At 35.8% G+C, this 26,388-nt stretch overlaps 2 protein-coding genes across 5 annotated transcripts in view; one reads left to right on the top strand and one right to left on the bottom strand.

Moving 5' to 3' along the window:
- The window catches only part of MTTP (microsomal triglyceride transfer protein), a 53,852-nt gene extending 53,650 nt beyond the window's left edge, over positions 1-202 (bottom strand). Inside the window, exon 1 of the mRNA XM_027116972.1 lies at positions 91-202. The gene's annotated coding sequence lies outside the window, so the exon portion shown is untranslated. The remainder of the gene's footprint in view (positions 1-90) is intronic.
- On the top strand, positions 82-26,129 carry TRMT10A (tRNA methyltransferase 10A). Of its 4 annotated transcripts, none has more exons than XM_027116975.1 (8): positions 82-204; positions 5,572-5,768; positions 9,236-9,398; positions 19,039-19,110; positions 20,180-20,254; positions 22,103-22,252; positions 23,363-23,468; positions 24,662-26,129. In XM_027116975.1, exons 2-8 carry the CDS (start codon positions 5,584-5,586, stop codon positions 24,925-24,927), a joined length of 1,017 nt encoding a protein of 338 aa, XP_026972776.1. In that variant the 5' UTR covers positions 82-204; positions 5,572-5,583; the 3' UTR covers positions 24,928-26,129. The 4 variants fall into 4 exon arrangements, with proteins under 4 accessions (XP_026972776.1, XP_026972778.1, XP_026972777.1 ...); XM_027116977.1 differs by lacking the exon at positions 82-204 and adding an exon at positions 514-782; XM_027116976.1 differs by lacking the exon at positions 82-204 and adding an exon at positions 514-806.
- The last annotated feature ends 259 nt before the right edge of the window (positions 26,130-26,388 follow it).

The following is a 26,388-nucleotide window of genomic DNA, read 5'->3' as shown; positions in this document are numbered from 1 at the left end:
AGTCCCGCCCCTTTCTCCGACTGCGGCTACGGAGTTGGCGCAGTTAGCTGACGTAAGACGTAACCTCCGTAGCCTCCTACGCGTAGCTACCGTGTCTGCCTCTGGGAGTTGAAGTTTCCGAAAGAGGACCTTCTGCAGTGGTAAAGACCACTACAAAAAGCTTTCTGTGCGGGCTCTCAGGTTCCGCGACAACTCCTCCGTTCGGTAAGTCTCTTGGCATGGACGCTATCGCTCGCCTACCCCTTGATATTATCCGAGCGCAAAAGGAGCGCGCACCACTGCTGCCTTCCACTAGCAGTAGGGCTTCCGAGGGAGAGGGGAGTGGGACACGGGAAGCAGCAACCGAGACCCAGCTTCCGAAGGAAGTGATGTCAGAGAGCGCGCCCCCTCGCCTTGCCAAACAGATTTTTGATTCGTCGGCTACAGTTTAATCCCGCCTCCGGAATGCGTCCGCCCTCGGGCGGCCTGTAGGGAAGAGTGGGGCGCGGCTCTGTCCACAAGCGTCGGGGCTGTAGCTGTCGACGTTTGCTTGCGGGTAGCGATACGGTCCCTAGCATGTGAAGGGTGTGCGCTTCCAAAGAATGAAGGGAGAGGGAAATCTGGAGTTTGAAGGGCCGGAAAACGAGTTGTGGTTCTGCCACTTGGTGGCTAGAGATCGTGAGCATGTCGCTTCACCTCTTTAAACCTGCCTTACCTCAGTTTTCCAAAGACGTCGCTGAGCGCTCTGAAATGTGGGGAGAGGCCAGGGCGAGGTTGCTGCAGGTGCTGTCAGCCCCACGGTGGTGAGCTGAGGACGATTTTAAGAAGTCCGTGGTGTTACTGGATTTCACTGAAATATTTTGTGTTAAAATTCGGGACTTTTTCTAGAGATATAAAGAGGATAGCGACAGAAGACTTTCTCACTTTATTTTTCTTTGTTTTAAATCTTGCCCCGTCTCCCCAGCCCGGCCCAGCCCAGCCCTCTCTGCCTAAGGGCCTCATAGCTGAACCGCGCTATGCACATTTGGCCCGCGCGTTTTAAAAAGGGTATTCTTTATCACCGTCAGGTCATTTAATTTCATTTTGCAGTTATTCCGACATTCATTTGGATCTTTCTGTAAGGGAGGCTGTGTCATAAATTATGAAGACTTTAGCCCAATCAATAAAACCATGAATTTTTTTTTTTTTTTTTTTAACTTTTGGCCGGTCACTCATTATGATGTATGTCCTCCTTGCCGGCAGTTGTGCTAAGAAGTGGGAATACAAGGACGATTGAGATACTATTTTTTAATGTATTTATCCCATACCAAATTGCCTTAGTCATCCTTATCCAGTTGTTAATTTTATAAGACCATCAGATAACCTGGATCTGCAACTAAATGAAACATTTTTGAAAAATTCAATGCCCCGGTAAACTAAATTTCACGCAATTATTTCTATAATTGCTACAAAATTTGTTGAACGTGGTGAATGAATGAAAATGAGCTGTGAGTATCACTGCATGTGAGGGAGGAATGCAAAACTCCATGGAGTTTATACTTTGCTTAACAGGTTAATCCAAACAAGCGAGTACATAGTGAAATGCTTATTGTATGTTGTAGGCAGTAGGAGTTGGTACGTATCTTTGTATGTAAAGTATGCTGCAAGCAATAATTTATAGGATCTCAAGCTAGCATCATTTTTGTTGTGCAATGTGCAATGTATCTAGCTTATTCAAAGCTTAAAAAAATTCTCTCACTACAGTGCATTTTCTTAATTGGGAATAACTTTAAAAATAGTAGTGATAATGATGTTGACTAGCTCATGACCTTTTGTATTTGATAGGCTGTTTAAAAACATTAGTATGCAATGATAAGCAAATTAGATTTAACTTAGACTTCTTAGATAGGAAAGGCGAAAGCTCCCCCTGGTGTGCATAAGCTGTAAAACATTGCTATACTTTTCTAAAATTTTCACATGATAAAGCAAATCAACACTTGCAGTTTGGAACAGGGTAGAGAACTAGCAAAAAATGCCACTGATAATAGAAATATTCTCTCTTAGAATATTAATCACTGTTTCATGAAGAAAGCAATTTGTTTCCTCTGAATTTTAATTGTGCCTTTAAGTTTGCACATTTAGCTTAATGGGCAGGTTTAGCTTATGTTTTCTCCACCCTATATTGGTTTGAATACATTTATTGCCCATTTTTATTAACGTACTATCTATGGAAAGGAAATAAAATTGATCCTAGGGGTCACAATATATAGTTAAATTTTTTCTTCTGATCTTTTCAGGCTTACTGTGTTTCTCCTGTCTCCTGTTCCTTAAATTGAATGCTAACCTTATTTTCCAGATTAAAAAAAAAAAAATTAGTGAATGCACTCAAGGTTATACATTTACCCTCATTTACCTTTTTGGCCTGTAGTTCTCTCATCCTGTTATTTGTATCTAAATGCTCGGACATACTATTTTTTCGTTCTATTTTTCTGTCTGAATTCTGAGTTAGATTCTGAGGATGTCTTCTAATTCATCAGTTACCTCTTGGACTCCAGGTAATCTGGAGTTTGTCTCATACGTTGAAATTTTTATATCTTCATTTCCTGGTTTCCAAATTGGTTCTTTTTTACACATTCTTGTTTTCCTATTTTTATGCCTGCTTTTGTGTCCCAATTTCCTGTTTTGTTTTTATGGTTATTACTCTTCATGAGCTCTGAAAGATTTCAGCCAAACTTATTTTAAAGTCATTTTCACATTGCTCTATTCAATTTTTATAGAGTGAATTTATCTCCTGCTTGTTGATTTGGCTGGAGTTTTTTTTCATCATTTCTGTCTTTTTGTAATTTTGCTTTGCAGACTCATCTTGAATGGAATTATAACTTTCCTCTCCAAACTACTGATTTTGTGGTTTCTCCCACCCATGACCCTTTTCAGTGCTTCAGCCCACAGCAGAGCTTATATATGTGGTTCAGAATTCTAATCATGTAATAATATAAGTTCATATGTCACCTCATGCTGGACCCAGACCCAAGAGGCTGTGTCTGTTTCCTTCAGGTTTCCCCCAAGTAGTCAGTTTTGTATAAGCTATAGTCTATAATTTTATCTGTTTTCAGGCTTTTTTCATGGAAAGAGGAGCCCCACCCCTAACACTAGTTTAAGGGTTCGTCTTAAACTGTCTCCCATCTTTCTCTCTCTTGTATTCTTCTTCTCTTTACTTTAAAGCTAGGAAAACTTCTAGCTGCCTTTACACAGAAGACCCAGTTCTTAACCTGGATTTTGAGAGAGGCTGTACCTTTTTTGTTTCCCCCTTTTTATATTTTATCTACTGTTGTCATATGTTTCAAGACTGGGAGTCAGAGTGCATCAAAACATGAACTTTTGGCAATGATCTCTAGGAAGTCTGTCCCAATTTTTTTGGTGCAGAGGCATAAGAATAGAACTGGAGCTATTTTTTTCTCCTTATGTTTCAGTGACACAGGTCTTTTCAGAGCCCTCCAACAGCAGGGTTAAAGCAACACAACTCTTTAACATTCTTTGGAAACCCTCATTTTCTAAATAAGACTTTGGATTTCTGGGAGATGGTAGAGTTTGATGTGGGTTGGAATCTTAGCTCCATCACTTCATTTGTCTATTCATTCAAGTATTTTGAGGACCTACTTTGTGTGACATTTGCTCTAGGTGCCTTGTTTCTTAGGAATTATTTAATAGCTTTCTAACTTTGGGCAAGTTCTTTAACCTTTGTACCTCTTCCTTTGCAAAGTAGGTATATACTATCTACTTCATAGGGTTTTTATGAAGAGTAAATTAGATAATATTTTTTATTAAGCATAATAAGAATTAATGTTTGCTCTATTTTCATTACTTTAAAAAGTCCTTTGTAATATCATATTCACTCATTTGTTTACTCTACCAGTGTATAATAAGCATCTACGAAGTGCCAAGCACTGTATTAGTATTGGCAATATAATGTTGGGCAAAATCAGACTTATCCCTTACCCAGTGGAGTTTCCAGTGTAGAGTCAAAGTTGAGTTGTTATTTCTAGGAGATGTTCTCCCTAAGGAGAATTGTTTGGTTGGTGGCGTAAGGAAAACTTGTGAATTCTTACTTGTATTACTAAATGATTTTTTTCCACTCTTAGTAATTTTGTGACCTAGTAAAATGCCAGGGCTTTTGCTCCAGCCCCTAAAGCACGCATCTTAAAATTTCTTGTCTTTCAGTCAAAATTCAGTAAACTTTCTAAGTTTGCTTTGGTTATCCCCATATGTCCTGTTATATCATTGCACTTTTAAAGAAAGCAAGAACCATATAATAAAACTACTGCTGAAATTATGTTCTGCAAAGGTTTTTTCCTTCCATTATCTGAATTGTGGGGATTGTTCTTTTTTCTTTTAGATGTTAGCTTCTCTGCACAGACTTGTTAGCTATCTCTGTAAGAGGGAAGAATCACGTATTTTTCTATAAGGCCAATAGAACATTTGCAAGCTTCATGCTTAGTCTTTGGTAGGGATAAATAACATACATTCTTAAGCTTTGATGTTAAGAATCAATTAAAGAGAAAAGATATCTCGTATTTCTAGCCCTTTCTGTAATCTGAAAGCAAGTTCAGTTTTAGGCAATGGATATGAAGATGTGGGTGTTTAAATCCAAATAAAGATGTTTGACTTGGCCCTAAGTATTCCACAGCTGATTACAGAGTCAACTTATGTATTTTGTTTTTCAGCTGTGACTTAAGTGGAAAATTGACAATTACATATTTACAATGAAATATATTGGGGTGGGGGCAACCAAAGTTGTTCTCTGCACTGGCCAAAAGATAGAAATATATAGCATGTCTGTTGTCAAAACCCAATTGTTGAGGGTACGCCCAGATAGTGAAAGTAATATTTTTCTTGTATGGACAGCATTAAAGAAAAGTACAAAAAGGTGTCTTCCATCTCTTTTAAAAAATAGTATATATTTTTTATAAAACTATATTTTCATTATATAAAATTTTAAAAATGCAGAAAGCCATGGGTGGGTCAGAATTAAAACGTGTGTATGTATTTTTTAAAACAAAATTGGACATTATTGTTTTTTGCTTTGATTTTCTCATTTAACATAACCATTTCCCTTTATCATTAAATAATTTTGGGAAACATGATTTTTCTTGGCTGCTTAGTATTCCAAGCCAGTGTTATCGATGACCTTTAATTTATTTTTAGTCCCCATTTGCTGACATTCAAGTAGTTTCTAATTTTTTATTGTTAAAAATAACAACAGTACATATATCCTTTTGCATTAATTTTGTGTGTATTTCTAATTAATTTACAGGAATTTATTCTAAGGAAATAAATTACTATGTGAAAGAGTATCACCACCATTTTAAAGCTCTTCAAACATTATAGGTCTGAGTAATTTTCTGGAAAAATTGTGCCATGGCCACCAGTACTGTATGAAAATATCCCATTTCATCAAATGATCTTTGCCAGTAAATGACAATTAATTGCCCAAATTTGCATTTTTATTCATTACTAATATGGTTTAATTTTAATCACATCCTTCAGTTTTTTTTCTTACTTTTTTTGTGTTTGTAAGTCATCTGTTCATTTCAAAGTTGCTTTTCAATTTTTCAGAGGCATCAAATAATGTCATCTGAAATATTGCCAGCATTTAGTGAGACTTCTAATGTTGAAAGAAAGCAAGACTTAAATGAAGACCAAGAGGAGAATCAGAAACCAGGATTAGGTGAAGGGTTTGAACCAATATCTAAACGGCAAATGAAGAAGCTAATGAAACAGAAACAATGGGAAGAACAAAGAGAACTCCGCAAGTATGTATCAGAATGCATGTATTCTACCCCTATTCACTGGGGTATATTCCAATATACCCCTATTGGAATGTTGGACCTTGCAATAGCCCTTTGACATATTAAAAATAATTGTGTTAATTAAAATTCGCGTCTACATATTGTTAGCTAACATTGTCAATTGGCTACTAAAACTGAATGTGTTTTATTTTTTTAGCAGTGTTGATGAATTTACACTGTACACTTTTCTCACCCAGAACCTATTGTGAGTAGGAGCACAATTTCTAAAATAACTGATTTACAAAAGGGATATAGTTAGCATCCATGTCCTAGATATGGAACAAAAATAACCACCTCAGAAAGATCAAATTTGGGCCTAACATTGATTTTGCTAGAAGAACTATTGCAGGTTTTGGTGAGAGCAGTTATGCTGAAGCTGTCACTGTATAAAGACAGAATTTACTAGAAGAAAATATTGTTGATGCAGATGAGAGAAAAAAATATGACTTTTATTTCACAAACAGTTTTACTTTTAAATAGGAATAGTTTTCAAAAAACCATTTTATTTTTATTGAGGTATAGTTAATTTACAACGTTGTGTTAGCTTCAGGTGTACAGCGAAGTGATTCAGTTATATATATATGTATAAGTATGTACATGTATATATATTCTTTTTCAGATTCTTTTCCATTATAGGTTATTACAAGACACAGAACATAGTGTCTTGTAATAACCCTACACTATACAGTAGGTCCTTGTTTATTTTATACATAGGTAGTATGTATATGTTAATCCCAAACTCCTAATTTATCTCCCCACTCCCCTGCTATCCACTCTCATAACCATAAGTTTGTTTTCTATGTCTCTGAGTCTACTTCTGTTTTGTAAATAAGTTCATTTATGTCATTTTTTTAGATTCCACATATAACTGATATCATAAGATATTTGCCTTTCTCTGACTCACTTCACTTAATATCATAATCTCTAGGTCCATCCATGTTGCTGCAAATGGCAATATTTCATTCTTGTTTATAGCTGAGTAATTTTCCATTGTATATATATACCACATCTTCTTTATCCATTCATCTGTCGATGAACATCTAGGTTGCTTCTGTGTCTTGGCTATTGTAAATAGTGCTGCTATGAACATTGAGGTGCATGTATCTTTTCGAATTAGAGCTTCCTCCAGATATGTGCCCAGGAATGGGATTGCTGGACCATATGGTAACACTATTTTTAGTTTTTTAAGGAGCCCCATACTGTTTTCCATAGTAGCTACACCAATTTACATTCCCACCAACAGTGTAAGAGAGTTTCCTTTTCTCCACACCCTCTCCAGCTTTTGTTTTTTGTAGACTTCTTAATGATGGCCATTCTAACTGGTGTAGGGTGATACCTCATTGTAGTTTTGATTTGCATTTCTCTAATAATGAGAAGCACTGAGCTTCTCTAATAATGCTTCTCTAATAATGAGAAGCACTGAGCTTCTTTTCCTGTGCCTCTTGGCCGTTGCGGACCACAGGCTCCAGATGCGCAGGCTCAGCGGCCATGGCTCACGGGCCCAGCCACTCTGCGGCATGTGGAATCTTCCCAGACCGGGGCACAAACCCGTGTCCCCTGCATCGGCAGGCGGACTTTCAACCACTGCGCCACCAGGGAAGCCCCTGTCCATTTTTTGATTGGGTTGTTTGGTTTTTTTTGATATTAAGCTGTATGAGCTTTTTGTTTATTTTGGAAATTAATCCCTTGTCAGTTGCATCATTTGAAAATATTTTCTCCCACTCCATAAGTTATCTTTTTATTTTGTTGATGGTTTCCTTTGCTGTGCAAAAGTTAGGTCCCATTTGTTTATTTTTGTTTTTATTTCCATTACTTGAGGAGATGGATCCAAAAAAAATATTCCTTCTATTTATATCAGAGTGTTTTGCCTGTATTTTCCTCTGGAAGTTTTATAGTATCTGGTCTTACATTTAGGTATTTAATCCATTTTGAATTTATTTTTGTATATGGTGTTAGAGAATGTTCTAATTTCATTCTTTTCCATGTAGCTGTCCAGTTTTCCCAGCACCACTTATTGAAGAGACCATCTTTTCTCCATTGTATATTCTTGCCATCTTTGTCATAGATTAGGTGACCATAGGTGCATGGGTTTATCTCTGGACTTTCTATCCTGTTCCATTAATCTATATTTTTATTTTTGTGCCAGTACCGTACTGTTTTCATGACTGTAGTTTTGTAGTATAGTCTGAAGTCAGTGAGGATGATTCCTCCAGCTTCATTCTTTTTTCTCAAGATTATTTTGGCTATTCAGGGTCTTTTGTGTTTCCATACAAATTAAAACAATTTTTTTCTAGTTCTGTGAAAAATGCCATTGATAATTTGATAAGGATTGCACTGAATCTGTAGATTGCTTGGGTAGTATGGTCATTTTAACAATATTGATTCTTCCAATCCAAGAATGAGGTATCTTTGCATCTGTTTGTGTCATCTTCAGTTTCTTTCATCAGTGTCTTAGAGTTTTCAGAGTACAGGTCTTTTGCCTCCTTAGGTAGGTTTATTCCTAGGTATTTTATTCTTTTTGATGAGATGGTAAATGGGATTGTTTCCTTAATTTCTCTTTCTGATATTTCATTCTTAGTGTATAGAAATGCAACAGATTTCTGTGTATTAATTTTGTATCCTGCAACTTTACTGAATTCATTGTTGAGCTTTAGTAGTTTTCTGGTAGCACTTTAGGATTTTCTATGGATACAGAATTATGTCATCTGCAAAGAGTGACAGTTTTACTTGTTCTTTTCCAATTTGGATTCCTTTTATTTCTTTCTTTTTCTTTCTGCCTCCCGTGGCTTCGACTTCCAAAACTATATTGGATAAAAATTTTACTTCTTTTTATATGGTTATAAATGTAACTCAAAAATCATGTAGGAGAAGAATGATAAAAGTAAAATTTATCATAACTCTCAAACTCAGTATTTTAAAAGTTTTGTAAGTATGTTTAACGTGCTACCAATAGTAAATAAAATTATTAGTATAGTTCGAATTTGTGTAAAAAGTACTATACTGTTTTTGCAAACTCATTTATTATGTAAAGCTTTTAGATAGATTATATATAATTGCTGATATCTGACTTTTTTTTTTTTTTTTTTTTGCGGTACGCGGGCCTCTCACTGTTGCGGCCTCTCCCGTTGCGGAGCACAGGCTCCGGACGTGCAGGCCCAGCGGCCATGGCTCACGGGCCCAGCCACTCTGCGGCATGTGGGATCCTCCCAGACCGGGGCATGAACCCATGTCCCCTGCATTGGCAGGCGGACTCTCAACCACTGCGCCACCAGGGAAGCCCTCTGACAATTTTTGATCCATGGAAGTGGCAATTTTGTTATGGTTTAGTCTGCTAATTTTTAAAAGTAATTGTTTCTTTGTCTATTTAGAAAAGTATTGTAAATGTATGAATATACAAATAACAAAAAGTTATTTTCAATTACTAATTTTAGACAAAAGAGGAAGGAAAAACGCAAGAGAAAGCAATTAGAGCGACAGTGTCAACTGGAATCAAACTCAGAAGGAAGTGACAGAAAACGTATTCGAAGAGACGTTGTTTACAGCCCACTCCGCCTTATCATTGACTGCAGTTTTGATAGCTTGATGGTATTAAAGGTATCATGAATCATTGTCAGAAAAATCCTGTAACTGAACTAGGCTGAATAATTTTTGCTTTAATATGTAATATGACTTTGATATAACTTTATGTACTAAAATGCATCTCTTTTTTTCTTTTTAATTGTGGTAAAATGCATGTAATGTAAAATTTACCATCTTAACCATTTTTAAGTGGACAGTTCAGTAGTGCTAATTACATTCATGTTGTTGTGCAGCCAGTCTCCAGAAGTCTTTTCATCTTGAAAAACTAAAACTCTATCCCCACTGAATGAACAACCATTTCCATTCCCCCTCCCTCAGCCCTTGGCAACACCATTCTACTTTCTGTCTCTATGAATTTGACTACTCGGTGTACCTTATGTAAGTGGAATCCTACAGTATTTGTCCTTTTGTGACTGGTTTATTTCACTGAGCATTATGTCTTGAAGGTTTACCCACATTGTAGTGTGTGTCAGAATTCCCTTATGTTTTAAGGCAGAATAATATTCTAGTGTATGTATAGACCACGTTTTGTTTATTCATTCATCTGGTGTCCATCAACATTTGTGTTGCTTCCACCTCTTGGCTATTTTGTTCTTTTTGTGTGTGTGTCTAAAATTTATTTTATTGAAGTATAGTTGATTTACAGTGCTGTCTTAGTTTCTGCTGGGCAGTGAAGTGACTCAGTTATACATTTATACATATTCTTTTTCATATTCTTTTCCATTATGGTTTATTACAGGATATTGAATATTGTTCCCTGTGCTATACAGTAGGACTTTGTTGTTTATCCATTCTATGTATAATAGTTTGCATCTGCTAATCCCAGACCCCCAATCCATCTGTCCCCCACCGCTCCTCCCCTTTGGCAACCAAAAGTCTGTTCTCTGTGTCTGTGAGTCTGTTTCTGTTTCATGGATAAGTTCATTTATGTCATATTTTTAGATTCTGCATGTAAGTGACATCATACAGTGTTTGTCTTTCTCTCTCTGACTAACTTCACTTAGTATGATAATCTCTAAGTCCATCCATGTTGCTGCAAATGGCATTATTTCATTCTTTTTTATGGCTATAATCTCTAAGTCCATCCATGTTGCTGCAAATGGCATTATTTCATTCTTTTTTATGGCTAAGTAGTATTCCATTGTATAAATATATCACATCTTCTTTATCTGTTCACCTGTTGATGGACATTTAGGTTGCTTCCATGTCTTGGCTGTTGTAAATAGTGCTGCTATGAACATAGGGTGCATGTTTTGTTTCGAATTATAGTTTTCTCTGGATATATGCCCAGGAATGGGACTGCTGGATCATATGGCAACTCTATTTTTAGTTTTTTGAGGAACCTCCATACTGTTCTCCATAGTGGCTGTACCAATTTACATTCCCACCAACAGTATAGGAGGGTTCCCTTTTCTCCACACCCTCTCCAGCATTTATTATTTGTAGATTTTTTGATGATGGCTATTCTGACTGATGTGAGGTGATATCTCACTGTAGTTTTGATTTGCATTTCTCTAATAATTAGCGATATTGAGCATCTTTTCATGTGCTTTTTAGCCATCTGTATGTCTTTGGAGAAATGTCTGTTTAGGTCTTCTGCCCATTTTTTGATTGGGTTTTTTTTTATATTAAGGTGTATGAGCTTTTTGTTTATGTTGGAAATTAAGCCCTGGTTGGTCGCATCATTTGCAAATATTTTCTCCCAGTCCATACATTGTATTTTCATTTTCTTCATGGCATCCTTTGCTGTGCAAAAGGTTATAAGTTTGATTAGGTCTCAATTGTTTATTTTCACTTTTATTTCTATTGCCTTGGGAGACTGACCTAAGAAAACATAGGTAGGATTTATGTCACAGAATGTTTTGCCTATATTCTCTTCTAAGAGTTTTATGATGTCATGTTTTGTATTTAAGTCTCTAAGACATTTTGAGTTTATTTTTGTGTATGGTGTGAGGGTGTGTTCTAACTTCACTGATTTACATGCAGCTGTACAACTTTCCCAGCACCACTTGGTGAAAAGACTTTGTTTTCCCATTGTATATTTTTGCCTCCTTTGTTGAAGATTAATTGACCATAGTTGCATGGGTTTATTTCTGGGCTCTCTATTCTGTTCCAGTGACCCATATGTCTGTTTTTGTGCCACTACCAAACTGTTTTGATTACTCTAGTTTTGTAGTATTGTCTGAAGTCTGGGAGGGTTATGCTTCCAGTTTTGTTCTTTTCCTCAGGATTGCTTTGCAAATTCTGGATCTTTTATGGTTCCATATAAATTTTAGGATTATTTGTTCTAGTTCTGTGAAAAATATCATGGGTGATTTGATAGGGATCACATTAAGTCTGTAGATTGCTTTGGGTAGTATAGCCATTTTAACAATATTAATTCTTCCAAGCCAAGAGCATGGGATATCTTTCCATTTCTTTGAATCATCTTCAGTTTCCTCAGTTTCCTTTATTGATGTTTTATAGTTCTCAGCATATAAGTTTTTTACTTCCTTGGTCAGGTTTATTCCTAAGTATTTTTTTTTTTGGTTGCAATTTTAAAAGGGATTCTGTTTTTACATTCCCTTTCTGAAATTTATGGTTAATGTAAAGAAATGCAACTGATTTCTGTATGTTAATCTTGTATCCTGCTACCTTGCTGAATTCATTTATCAGTTCTAGTAGATTTTGTGTGGAGTCTTTAGGGTTTTCTATATATAGTATCATGTCATCTGAATATAATGACAATTTTATCTCTTCCTTTCCAATTTGGATACCTTTTATTTTTTTTGTCTGATTGCTGTGGCTAGGATTTCCAATACTATGTTGAATAGAAGTGATGAGAGTGGGCATCCTTGTCTTCTTCCAGTTTGTAGCAGGAAGGCTTTCAGCTTTTCACCAGTGAGTATTATATTGGCTGTGGGTTTGTCATAAATAGCTTTCATTATGTTGAAATATGTTCCCTCTATACTCACTTTCATAAGAGTTTTTATCATGAATGGATGTTGAATTTTATCAAATGCTTTTTCTGCATCTATTGAGATATCATGTGTTTTTTGTCTTTTCTTTTGTTGGTGTGGTGTATCATATTGATTGATTTGCATATGTTGAACCATCCTTGTGACCCTGGGATGAATCCCACTTGGTTATGGTGTATGATCTTTTTTATGTGTTCTTGGATTCAGTTTGCTAATATTTTGTTGAGAATTGTTGCATCTATTTTCATCAGAGATACTGGCCTGTAATTTTCTTGTTATGGTTTGTCTGGTTTTGGTATCAGGGTGAAAATGGCTTCACAGAGTGTCTTTGGGAATGTTCCCTCCTCTTCAGGCTTTTGAAAGAGTTTGAGAAGGATTGATATAAGTTCTTCCTTGTATGTTTGGTTGTTATTTAAGTCTAACTGTTCTATTTTATCATTTATGATATCTGTTGCCTTACTGATTTTCTGTCTAGAAGATCTGTCCATTGCTGTGAGTAGGGTGTTAAAGTCTCCTACTATTACTGTTTTCCCATCAGTTTCTCCCTTAATGTCCATTAGTATTTATTTTATGTATTTGGGTGCTCCTATGTTGGGTGCATATATGTTGAGGAATGTAATATCATCTTCTTATATTGATCCTCTCATCATTGTATAGTGTCCTTCTTTATCTTTCTTTATGACCTTTGTTTTAAAGTCTATTTTGTCTGATATGAGTATTGCAACCCCCACTTTCTTGTCATTTCCGTTTGTATGAAATATCTTTCTCTATCCCCTCACATCAGTCTTTTTGTGTCTTTTGCCCTAAAGTGGGTCTCTTGTACGCAGCATATTGTAGGCGCTTGCTTTTTTATCCAATCTGCCACTTTAGGTCTTTTGATAGGAGCACATTGACATTTGAGGTAATTATTGATAGGTATGTATTTATTGCCATTTTAAACCTTGTTTTCCACTTGATTTTGTATTTCTTCTTTGTTTATTTTTCCTTTTTGTATTTCCTTTTGTGATGTGATTTTTTTTTTGTATTATGCTTGTGTTCTTTTTGTTTTCTTGTGAATCTGTTTTTGATTTGTGGTTACCCTGTTGTTCAAGTATGTTAACCCCTTCCTATATCTACTGCCTTTAAACTGGTAGTCATATAGGCTAAAACACATTAAAAAAAAAAACCTACATTTTGTTACTCTCCTCCCCCACATTTTATGATTTCGATGTCCTCTTACATATTCATGTTCATCCTTTTGCTGTTTATTGTGGTTATCTTGCTTTCACAGAAATTTTTTCTTTCTTTCTTTTTTTTTTTAATCTGTATACTGGCTTATTTAAGTGATTTACTTTCCAATTGTGATTTTTCTCTTTCGTATAGATTCTTACTTCTCTATTTAGACAAGACCTTTTAATATTTCTTTAAGGATATATTTAGTATTGCTTTTTTCTTTTAGTTTTTGCTTGTCTGAGAAATTCTTTCTCTCTCTTTCTATTCTAAATGATAATCTTGCTGGGTAGAGTATCCTAGGTTGCAGATTTTTCCCTTTCAGGACTTTGAATATATCTTGCCATTCCCTTCTGGCCTGGAACATATTTGTAGAGAAATCAGCTGATAGCCTAATGGGGGTTCCCTTGTAATTAACTTTTTTTTTCTCTTGCTGCCTTTAGAATACTTTCTTTATCTTTTACTTTTGCCATTTTTTAATTATAATACGTCTTGGTGTAAGTCTGTTCGGGTTTGTTTGGGACACTCTGTGCTTCCTGTATCTGTATAACTGTTTACTTCTTTAGGTTTGGGGAGTTTTCAGCCATAATTCCTTCAAATACATTTTCGATTCCCTTTTCTCTTTCTTCTCCTTCTGGGATCCCTATTATGTGTAGATTGGCCTGCTTTATTTTACCCCATACATCTTATATTGCTTTAATTTTTTTCACTTGGCTTTCTGTTTGCTGTTCTGATTGTGTGATTTCCATTAGTCTGTCTTCCACATCGCTTATTTGTTCTTCTGCATTATTCAATTTGCTGTTCGTTGACTTTAGCTCAGCTTTTGTCTCAGCAAATGAGTTTTCTAATTTTTCTTGTCTCCTGTTTATATTTCCTAGTTCCTTTTCCTGGTAATCTGCATTTCTGTCAATAGCCTTTCTTACTTCCTTCAGTATTTTCATTATCTCCTTTTTGAACTTGATGTCTGTTAGACTGAAGGAGTCTGTTTCATTGTCTTTGATTGGCAATTTCTTGATCTTTTCATTGGGAGTGGTTCCTCTGTTTTCTTCATTTTACTTATAGTTCTCTTACTCTATGAGTTTAGGAGAAACAATTGTTTCCTAAATAGTTGGAGATATTTTTATGTGGGAATGTCCCTGTGTAGCCTGCATGGGTTTAATATTTTTGGTGAGAGAGCTGTTTTTTGTATGGATACCTGCTGTTGTCTCCTCGATAGGGGGTGTGACTGGGGTTGTGGTGGCCAGAGCCTGCACTGAATATTGAGCAGGGCCTCCTCTTTGCTCTGTGGTTGTCACAGCCCTATTGGAGGCAAGGTCTATTCCCCAGTTGTTGGAGTAGAAGCCCCCAGATCCATTTCTGAGCTGTAGTGTGAGGTAAGCAGTATTGGAGCACTCCCACTGGGAGAGGAGCCACTGAGTATTCCTCTGCCAGAGCTGTCCGCTGAGAAGTGTGCTCTGTCGTGTCATCTGTCACCCGTTGTGCAGGCTCACAAAGTACACTGTTATGGGCACTGCCCTCAGCCTCACCTCAACCATGGGAATGCAGGCAATTGGCCCTGTTGTTCCTCGGGTGCTGGGTTCACAAAGCCACCAGCGCAGATCCACTGAATTCAGGTACCAGGACCGCAGTAGTTGCATACCTGAACCTGCCGTGGGAGCTATGGATGGAGCCCAGACCCTGGCCCAACTCCATATGCACACACCCACAAAGCCCACAGCTGCTAAGGCCAGACCCGCCCCAGCCATGGGAGCACCTGTAGCCCACTTGGATGTTCCGCAGGAACTGAGTTTACAAAGCTGGCAGCAGTGGCCTAAACCCACAGATCGCACAGCCACAGGGAGAGGGCTCAGATATCAGCCCTGCTTCGTAAGTCACACGGCCCCTGGGGATCAGCTCTGATTTCAGCCCCGCCTCTGTGTATGGACAACTTGCTGGCACTGCGTGCTCCCAGAGCTCGTGGAGGCAGCACTGAGCCTGATGAGAGCTCACTGAGAAAGAAGGAGCTTTAGCAGGCACTGCCCCTTAACAGTGGGGTTTCAGTGGCAGCAGCACACCTGCTGTGAGTGCACCAAGAGTGAGGCTGCTATGGCGGACCCTGCCCTTCCCTTTGTGCACCCCTTAACAATGGTGCTTCACTTCTGTGGCAGGCCCGAGCCACAGTCCAGCCCCTTCAGGCTGTCTCCGTGCAGCCAACCCCAGTCCTCTCCCTGGGTCTGTCCTCTGAAACCCAAGCTTTAAAGCAAAAGCAGATCTCAGACTGGGGAGTGCAGGGCGATGGCAGGGACCATTTGTGCAGGTCTCCGTCTGTTCTGCCTGCTGCAAACCAGCTGCTGTGCTCTCCTCTGAGCCTCTGAAGCTCCCTTTCTGTCCCAGCTGATCTCCCTGCCAGTGAAGGGGCTTCCCCGGGTGCAGGAACCTTTCCTCTTTCACTGTTCCCACCCAGGGGCTCAAGTCTTGTCCCGATTCCTTTTTTTTCTTTCATCCTACCCAGTTACATGGAGATCTTTCCTGCAGTTTTGGGTGTCTGAGATCTGCCGGTGTTCAGCAGGTATTCTGTGAGAATTGTTCCACATGTAGACGTATTTTTGATGTATTTGTGGGAGGAGGTGAGCTCTGTGTCCTTCTATTTTGCGATCTCGATTGGAGCCCTCTAAAATGCATCTTTCTTTAAAATTTTTTGTTGGAGTATAGTTGATTTATAATGTTGTGTTAGTTTTGGGTGTAAGCAAAGTAAATCAGTTATACATATACATACATGCACTCTTTTTCAGATTCTTTTCCCATATAAGCCATTACACAGTATTGACTAGAGTTCTCTGTGCTATACAGTTCATCCTTATTAGTTATCTATTTTATGTATAGTAGTGTGTATATGTCAGTCTCAGTCTTCCAATTTACCCCTCCCCCACCTTACCCTCTGGTAACCATAAGTTTGTTTTCTACATCTGTAACTCTATTTATGTTTTGTAGATAAGTTCACGTGTACCCTTTTTTTAGATTCCACATATAAGCGATATCATATGATATGTATCTTTCTCTGTCTGACTTACTTCACTCAGTATGACAAACTCTAGGTGCATCCATGTTGCTGCAAATGGCATTATTTTATTCTTTTTTATGGCTCAGTATTATTTTATTGTATATATGTACCACATTTTCTTTATTCATTCCTCTGTCAGTGGACATTTAGGTTGCTTCCATGACCTGGCTATTGTAAATAGTGCTGCAATGAACATTGGAGTGCATGTATCTTTTTGAATTATGGTTTTCTCCAGATATATGCCCAGGAATGGGATTCCTGGATCATATGGGAGCTCTATTTTTATTTTTTTAAGGAACATACATACTGTTCTCCATAGTGGCTATACCAGTTTACATTCCCACCAACAGTGCAGGAGGATTCCCTTTTCTCCACATCCTCTCCAGGATGTATTGTTTGTAGATTTTTTAATGATGGCCATTCTGACTGGTGTAAGGTGATACCTCAGTATACTTTTGATTTGAATTCCTCTAATAATTAGTGATGTTGAGCATCTCTTCATGTGCTTTTTAGTCATCTGTATGTCTTTGGAGAAATGTCTATTTAGGTCTTCTTCCCAATTTTTTGATTGGGTTGTTTGTTTTTCTGATATTGAGCTGCATGAGCTGTTTGTATATATTAGAGATTAATCCCTTGTCAGTTGCTTCATTTGCAAATATTTTCTCCTGTTCTGAGGGTTGTCTTTTCATTGTTTATGGTTTCCTTTGCTGTGCAAAAGCTTTGAAGTTTAATTAAACTTAAAAGGTTAAGTTTTAATTAAACTTTAAGCTTAATTAAACTTAAAAAGGTCCCACTCGGACTTCCCTGGTGGTCCAGTGGTTAAGACTCCACAGTTCCAATGCAGGGGGGCGTGGGTTTGATCCCTGATTGGGGAACTAAGATCCCATGTGCATGGCCAAAAAAAAAAAAAAACTGAAAAGAAAAACAATAATTTGTTTGATTTTTGGTTTTATTTTCATTAGGAGGTGCATTGAAAAAGATCTTGCTGCGATTTATGTCAAAGAGTGTTCTGCCTATGTTTTCCTCTAAGAGTTTTATAGTCTCCAGCCTTACATTTAGGTCTTTAATCCATTTTGAGTTTATTTTTGTGTATGGTGTTAGGGCGTGTTCTAATTTCATTCTTTTACATATAGCTGTCCAGTTTTCCCAGCACCACTTATTAAAGAGACTGTCTTTTCTCCATTGTATATTCTTGCCTCCTTTAGGTGACCATAGGTGCATGGGTTTATCTCTGGACTTTCTATCCTTTTCCATTGATCTATATTTCTGTTTTTGTGCTAGTACCATACTGTTTTCGTGACTGTAGCTTTGTAGTATAGTCTGAAGTCAGGGAGCCTGATTCCTCCAGCTGCGTTTTTCTTTCTCAAGATTGCTTTGGCTACTCAGTCTTTTGTGTTTCCATACAAATTTAAAAATTTTTTGTTCTAATTCTGTGAAAAATGCCATTGGTAATTTGATAGGGATTGCATTGAATCTGTAGATTGCTTTAGGTACTATAGTAATTTTGACAATATTAACTCTTCCAATCCAAGAACATGGAATATCTTAGATCTCTCTCCATATGTTTGATTTCTTTCATCAGTATCTTACAGTTTTCTGAGTACAGGTCTTTTGCCTCCTTAGGTAGGTTTATTCCTAAGTATTTTTATTCTTTTTGATGTGATGATAAATGGGATTGTTTCCTTGATTTCTCTTTCTGACCTTCTGTTGTTAGTGTGCAGGAATGTGTACTCCACCCAGCAAAGCTCTCATTCGTATTAGATGGAGAAATCGAAAGCTTTATGCAAAAGCGAAGGGAAATCAGCACCACCAAACCAGCTTTAAAATGCATCTTAAAATTAAGTTTTTCAAAATCTGTTACCCTAAATTAAAGTAGCTAATAAGTTGCTTTTATTTATATGTATATGTATAGACAGAGGGAAAGACAGATACTCTAAGAGATTATGAAACTCAGTAATTGCATATTAATCATAAAGAGCTGTGGGGAGTTTGTTATTTATCCTAATCAAAAGGAAGAAAATAAGAAATATGATTGGCTTAATAGAATTATTTCTTATTTAATAGTTTGAGAAACCTGGTTGTTTAAACAATGCTACTAAAAGGAATATGTTTATAACCTTTGGTAGTTATAAAAATTGTAATAGCATGACTATAAGAGAGGTCTTTTTTTCTTTTGTTGTCTCTTAAGAAGAGTGAAAGTTTTCCTGAACTTGCATTTTAAGTGGCTACAAAATGTGAAATAATGGGTCACTTATAGAGTATTGACTTATGGTAATTATTTTATTAGTATGTAAGAAAACTGAATGGAAATTATCAGAAAGGACTTGTATTTCAAAAGAAAGGATGTCCCTATCTAGTCATCCCTTCTGCTTATTCTATTCCACTCGGATTGTGGAATGGCCATAGATAATTTTGAAAATATTGCTTTAAAAATTTCACTCTTTTATAGGACATTAAGAAACTTCATAAGCAGATTCAACGATGTTATGCAGAAAATCGACGAGCACTGCATCCTGTGCAGGTATGTTTGGGGAATTTAAAACAAACTTCCAATTTCCTTTTATATCTTCCTTCGGAAAAGGCATAGGTAATCCTCGTTGCTTTTATAAGAAAGAGTCTTACAAGTAATCTTTCTTAGAGAACAAAACGCCTATTTGTAAAAATGTTTTATTTTTCTACAAAAATAAAATATTTTAAACATTTTTTCATGTCATTCTCAAACACATTGTGCCCATTCATCATTAGTCATATACACACTGACCTGTTCACTGTTGTGTAGTTGAACATCTTCTTTAAAGGACTTATGCATATTTCCATACCAGTTTCTCAGCTCTCAATTCCTTCCTTTCTGGGGAATGGGGTAACTGCCCCTGGCTGATATGTGCCATTGTGTCTGTTGGCTAGATTTTTTCTACTTAAAGGATATTGAGTCACTAATAATTTTGAAAGGTACCTTATTAGCTAGAATGAGGAAGTGATTTGTGAGACTAGTTGGCTGCTCTTAAGAGTAGGGTCATTTTTCTTACTGAATTTGTTTGAATTCTAGGTGACCTAAAAATTAATTCTGGCTCACTGATGTTAAAAACCAGAAACTCTTAATATACTTTTGGTTAGATATTTTCTTCTTATCAAGTGATAGTAATATTATATTTTTACATTCTATATTCTTCTCACCCTTGATTAGATTTGAAATAGGTTTCAGGGTTTAGAGTCAAAGCAAAATTATGAAGATTTTGGACTGGTAAAAAATAACTGTAGTGGCAAAAGAAGGGGAAGGGAATCTTCACATGGAAGCAGGAAGTTTATAGTAAAGTGATCATTAAACAAGAGGCAGATTATAACTGCTTAGAAAACAGGATGAAAATGTAGATGGAATACAGAAGTTAGTGGGTTAGGAGATACACAAAAATACACGTTGCTTGTACCACAAATTTATTCTTGCACGTTTAAAGCATGCCATAAATTCATTTTTTTCCAGAATGAAAATATTTTGTCTTTCATTGATAATCAGATGAGTGTATGAGGGAATAAAATATTGACTTTAATAGTCATTTGCTCTCTCTTTCTATACCTGCCAATCTCTCTATCAGTTTTACTTGACAAGCCATGGAGGCCAGTTGAAAAAGAACATGGATGAAAATGACAAAGGATGGGTCAACTGGAAGGTAACTAAAATAGATTAACTCTCACATAATTCAAGGTATTTTTATGTTTAAAGGTCTACATGTTTTACCTAAGTTCTACACAATGCTAATAAATATAAGAGTCAGCAGCTACAAACCCTGCATATCACTGTACCTAAGTTTACCAGTGGAAGAAGCTAAGATCCTTGAGATATAGTCTGTACTTGCTTTCATGAAATCTCACTTGCTATTTTACTGCCAACTTTAAAACATATTTTTTTAAAAAGGAAAAAATTTAAAGATCTGTATGCAGTCTCTACCTAGCAAACTGGCTATACATTATTTATAAGAGTGAAGTCACTCTAAAATTTGGAAATGTACTTGCATTCTCTTTCTTCTAAATCTGTGCTATACCATATGGTGTCCACTTCCACATGTGGCTGCTGAACTCTTGAAATGTGACTGGTCTGAGTTGAGATGTGCTATAAATGTCAAATAGACATTAGTACAAAAAAAAAGAGAGAGAATGTAAAATATCTCCTTAAAATTAAAAAAAAACCAAATTAATTTATTAAAATTAATTTCATCTATTTCTTTTCACTTTTTTTCATGTGGCTATTAGAAGATTTCAAATTATATATGTGGCTCACATTTTTTTTATTGGACTAAACTACTCTCAGTCATTTGCAAAGATTACTAATAGATTGGCTTTAGTACCAGTCCCTAAGGAACCTTAACCCTATTCTACTCAGAGAAGTAGTGGGTTATTCCTACACTTTTTTCCTTTCTCCAAGCCAGTTCTCACTGTGATAGACTTTCCCTGTCTCACTCACTAATCCCATAATGACTGCATTTAATTTATTAATAGTCCATAGTATAAAACATTTTCAAAGGTTTTTTAAGTTTTAAAGTACAATATATTTACCAAGTTTTATGTTCATGCCTATTTTTCTAAGAAATAATGTAATAAGTTAGAATAGGCATACGTTCAGCTATTTTGTGGCTTGTTAAATTTATTATTTCATACCACCAGTTTTCCAGAGAGATGTGAGTTGGCTGGTCTCTAATTATGCACATTCCTCTTGGGGCCCTTATTCAGCATAGGGATCAAGTTTATAATATACCATTTTCCAGAAAAATGGCTGTTTATTAATCAATAAGGTATACATCTTAGGTGAGAGGTCTCCGCTTCATTTTTGATTTCCACAAAAATTATTGAGAAATGCCGTCTGAGCCTGGCGATGGATGCATCTTCCTTTATTCTTCTGGTGCAATTTGCAAAATTCTGACTGCCAACTGTTGTTCAGTCTTGTACCTCTGACCTGACAGTTTTGGTGAAGAAGATTTCAAATGTGTATCTTTGTGGAAGCAGATGCATGGAATTTATTAAATCTGTAAGCCCTTTCCTTTAGATGATTCATGTAGATGGAGAAGGAAGTAATTGGAGAAGGCGTTCTTTGGCTGGAGAACAAAGTGAGCAAATACATGACAAAAATGCATTTGTTTTGTTGGAACAGAGAAAGATAGGTTACTGCTATATTCAGGAAAGAATTACTAAGTTAAGGAGTTTGAATTTTATTCTACAGATAAAGATAAAACGTGATAGTGTTTTCAGAAAATGAGTGCACCATCCGTGCGTGGAAGTAAACTGGAGAGATCTGAGGCTAGAGACAGGGAAATAACGTCAGGAGGCTACTTAAATAATTGAGATGTGAGGTGAAAAGATGTTGGAGTAGTAGATTCTAAATAAATAATACATTGTTATAATATTCTTTCAAACTTCCTTTCATATATTTTTTGGATGGGTTTGTCTAGGGAAAAGAAAATAATCATTTTTAGCCAATTTTCACAAAATCCTATTAATAACATCTTTCCCCTTGTGTTTTAAAGGATATCCACATCAAACCAGAGCACTATAGTGAATTCATACAGAAAGAAGACCTGGTTTATCTTACATCAGATTCACCTAATGTACTAAAGGAATTAGATGAATCAAAGGCCTATGTGATTGGAGGATTAGTAGATCACAACCATCACAAGGTACTATTAAGTTTTTATTTTTGCTTTTGCTCATACTTAAAATTGATATATCAGTTTTCTTGATAGTAATATCAGTTTTCTTGTTAGTAAATACTGATAGTTGATGTTTGAGTGCCTACAGTATTTCAGTCACCTTTCTAGCTAAGCAAAGCATTTTGCATATATTAGTTTGCTTTATCCTCACTGCAACCCAGTGAGGTCAGTGCTATAAAAATTTTAAAAATAGGGCTTCCCTGGTGGCACAGTGGTTGAGAGTCCGCCTGCCAATGCAGGGGACGCGGGTTTGTGCCCTGGTCAGGGAAGATCCCACATGCCGCGGAGCGGCTGGGCCCATGAGCCATGGCCGCTGAGCCTGCGCGTCCGGAGCCTGTGCTCTGCAATGGGAGAGGCCACAACAGTGAGAGGCCTGCGTACCGCAAAAAAAAAAAAAAATTAAAAAAAATTAAAAAAATAAAACATGCAAACTATTGGTTGAGAAGTTTAGCTCTTCTTCCTCCTTCACTCTGTCTTTTTGCTCTTTCAGTCCTGATTAGACCCAGGCTTTAAGGATTTTAATTTTGAGAAGAGAGAAAATTTATATTCAGCATTCTTTTAATTGACAGAAAGGGAAGAATAAAATTTATAGGCAGTTGAACATTTTTTTCAATTCAGGTTTTTATTTAATTTGTGTTTGCCATTTGTGCCTCTTAGTGTTATGTAATTGAAACATAGTTTTATCTTTTAAAGTCATGGGAAGAATGATGATGCTTCTCTAGGAATTCAGTTTGTGTACTTTAAGAGAGAAAGGCAGTGTGGAGTGATGAGACGCTATTTGAGTCAGGAGGCATGAGCCAGGTTTTTCCTTTGGTTCTGCCACTGAGGAACTTTGTGATGGGACAGAGAGCATAATGTCTTTGGTTTCCTCATTTGTAAATTGGTTAAGACAAATGCCAGCAACATTCTAACTATACTTATTGTCAAGAGAATGTTTCCAAATTAGTGGTTAAACGTACACACACACTTTTTCAGATTATATTCTCTGAACTAAGGTCTTTCCTAAAAATTATTTATTCTTTCATAGACTTTAAATAATGTAATGTTCTAGCCCAAGTCACAGTGTCTTTGTTTTAGGGACTCACGTATAAACAAGCATCAGAACATGGAATTGATCATGCACAGCTCCCTCTTGGAAATTTTGTGAAGATGAATAGTAGAAAAGTTTTGGCAATTAATCATGGTAAGCTATAAGGGGATAAACTGAAAATGTACCTGAGTGAACACTGTGAAAAATAACATTACATTTACATTTTGGACAAGTAGAAAATATACACCTTTGGAAAACACACAATTTGGGGTACAAAATTATAAAATGTCATCATTTATGATTTTTTTGAATAATATATGCATACTTTACAAAATTTTGAAAATGTACAAAAGTATAAAGAAAAATAAATAGGTGTAATTTTACTATGCAGAGATACTTTGTAGAAAGTTTTTGGTGTGTTTTCTTCCAGTTCTTTTCCTATGCATATATAATATTATTTATTACATAATTGGATTCTTACTCTATTGCATAAAATGTTATAAATCCAGGGTGTTTCCCCCCTATTTATTATTATATTTATTGAATCACTGTTAGTGGCTATGTAATTTTCCATCATCTAAATACACAATAATGTAACCATTCTCCTGTTGTTATTTTTTTTCTTTTTACTATTGTAAATATCATTGTAAGAGACATCCTCAGACTTAAGTCTTTGCCTGGAGTTTTGCTTTTTAAAAATTTTTCAGTAGAGATTTTTGTTAGTACACATAATTGGGCTTTTAAATTTTCTCTATAGCAGGCTCTAAGGAGTTATAGAAACAAACTTATTGATTCAAGGAATGAACTTCTTCTAAGACTTTTGCTAAATTAGTGGAAAGTACTTTTCTATCATAAAGTAATCCAAATTTCCCCCAGCAGTGTCTTAAAGTGAAAGGACATCGAAGATAGTATTTAAAAAAAAAAAAAAGCAGGCAAGACACTCCCCAGAGTGAGTGGCACTATATAGGAAAGATAGAAGAAATTTAGGTTAACACTAACCCTTTTTTTTTTCTAGTTTTATGTTAGCACATAAAGGATAAAGAAGTGGAAGGAAAAAAGAATAGGAAGGAAACAAAAAAGGTCCTCTGTCTATTATAATTGACAACAGATAATGGTAAACCTCTGAGTGCTTAAGAACTGAAATGAGAAAAAGCTACAAAAGAGGTAGCAGCGTTGAGAGCCTTAGGCATATTGGCTCTGACAGCTAATACAGGAGAAAGAAGTAATAAGAACAAAGTAGTTACTAGGACATACTAGCACTCTTAACACAAAAGCAGTGTGTTTTAAAGCATGCACCATTGTGATGAACTAGGTTTAGAAACACATGGAGTTTGTCTTTGTTGCAGTGTTTGAGATTATTCTGGAATACCTAGAAACAAGAGACTGGCAAGAAGCATTTTTCACTATCTTACCCCAAAGAAAAGGAGCTGTTCCCACAGACAAAGCCTGTGAAAGTTCTTCACATGACAAGAAGTTCACCAGAGTTGAAGGTGGATTGAACAGTGATTCCAGTGAGGAGGAAAATAGAAATGAACTAGATTCACCACATAAGGAAGAAAAGCAGGATAAAGAAAATAGCACTGAATCTACAGTGAACTCTATACTACACTAATGTCATTTTTTTTAAGTTTAAGGAAAATTAGGAGAAAATATAGAATTTCATACAATATTTCATAGAATATTTGAAATGGAAGAAACTTTCATTTTCTCTTATTTCTGTTGTGAATTTTTTAAACTTTCTTTTTTTAGAACTAAGTGATAAAAAGCACTAAAAAAGCATTTTTTTGTTTTTGCATAAGATTTAAATGTGTAATTTAAAAAATAATTTTCTAAGCCTCAAATAAGCATTTCTTGAGAATTTTACCTTATTAGTAAACCTTCATTCTCTTTTATTTACAAGATTGCATTCTTCAGAATGTGCCTTCTGACCTTTCAGTTTTATTATTATATGTTTATATCAATGTCTTTCTGATTTATTGCCTACATATTTATGGAGGCAGCTATTCTGAAACTCCTTTAAGTCCACCAAAATGTTCTGTATGGGTGGTTACCTATTTGCAGCTTTTATATTCAATTTAGTTACTTCAAAGGAATATAGTGATTCTAGGAATAAGTGTTGGATTGAGAAACTCAAGAATTGATTTCTTTTGGAGTACGGAGCCCATCTCTGTTCTTCCTTTGTAATGCCTTTGTGGTTCTAAAGCAATCACTGAAGAGTTAAGACTCTCTTTAATATATTTTCTTAATTTCAATAATGATGGTAAATTATTTCAATTACAAAATTTAATTTTTCAGGCTATATTATTTTAAAAGGCTGTTGAAGGATCAATTTTGTCATTACCCAAATTTAAAAAGAAACAGTTCTTAAAAAGAAAAACAAAAATGTAGCTCTTAGCAGCTATTCTTTTCCTTCCATATGTACTTCTTTACAATAAAATATATTGGTTCTTAAGCAAATAAAGTTAACTTTATATGTGCATCTGTCTACTATCATATAATAATATTCAAGCTAATGTAAATGTATGTTTCTATAAATAATATAAGCATATATGAAAATATGCATGTAATTGTATATACATCTATTTGTCCATATCATGTATGATTCTGTTATTAATCAATGATAATAGGATTGAGTTGCCATATATCTGTTTTATTTGTGTGAATGATTGTGCTGAATATCACTAAGGAATTTAAATTTCATAAAGTGCAAAAATCCATAACTCAACATTTGTATGAGGGCATTGGCAAGGGAAGATGGGGCTCGAAAAAGATATTTTAGTTCCTACCAGTAAATGTAGAGCAATTACGTTTAAAGTGATTATTCTCTGTCACAGCTAAAGTAACATTTCAGAAGCCTTTTCTGAGTTTGCATAATTAAGTTTCTATTCTTTTTACTCATTGGCATCTCAAATTATATATATATATATATATATATATATATATATATATATATATTTGGTAGAAAGTTCATTGAATTTAACATTGATGTTCACTGTCTCTTACATTGCTTTATTCTTAGTGATCTTTATAGTTATCCGTCTAAGGTCTATGAGCAACATATGTAAACAAAGAA

The sequence above is a fragment of the Aethalodelphis obliquidens genome, unplaced genomic scaffold (assembly GCF_003676395.1).
Source record: "Aethalodelphis obliquidens isolate GAN/ISIS:26980383/991018 unplaced genomic scaffold, ASM367639v1 scaffold17, whole genome shotgun sequence".
Lineage (NCBI taxonomy): Eukaryota > Metazoa > Chordata > Mammalia > Artiodactyla > Delphinidae > Aethalodelphis > Aethalodelphis obliquidens.
This window is presented reverse-complemented; position numbering and strand designations above follow the sequence as displayed.

Excerpts from the sequence above, each read along its gene's own strand:
- TRMT10A (XM_027116975.1), top strand. The coding sequence starts at position 5,584 with ATGTCATCTGAAATATTGCCAGCATTTAGTGAGACTTCTAATGTTGAA. Across the intron at positions 5,769-9,235 it reads GAACAAAGAGAACTCCGCAA|ACAAAAGAGGAAGGAAAAAC; the intron begins GTATGTATCAGA and ends TACTAATTTTAG. Across the intron at positions 20,255-22,102 it reads AAGGATGGGTCAACTGGAAG|GATATCCACATCAAACCAGA; the intron begins GTAACTAAAATA and ends TGTGTTTTAAAG.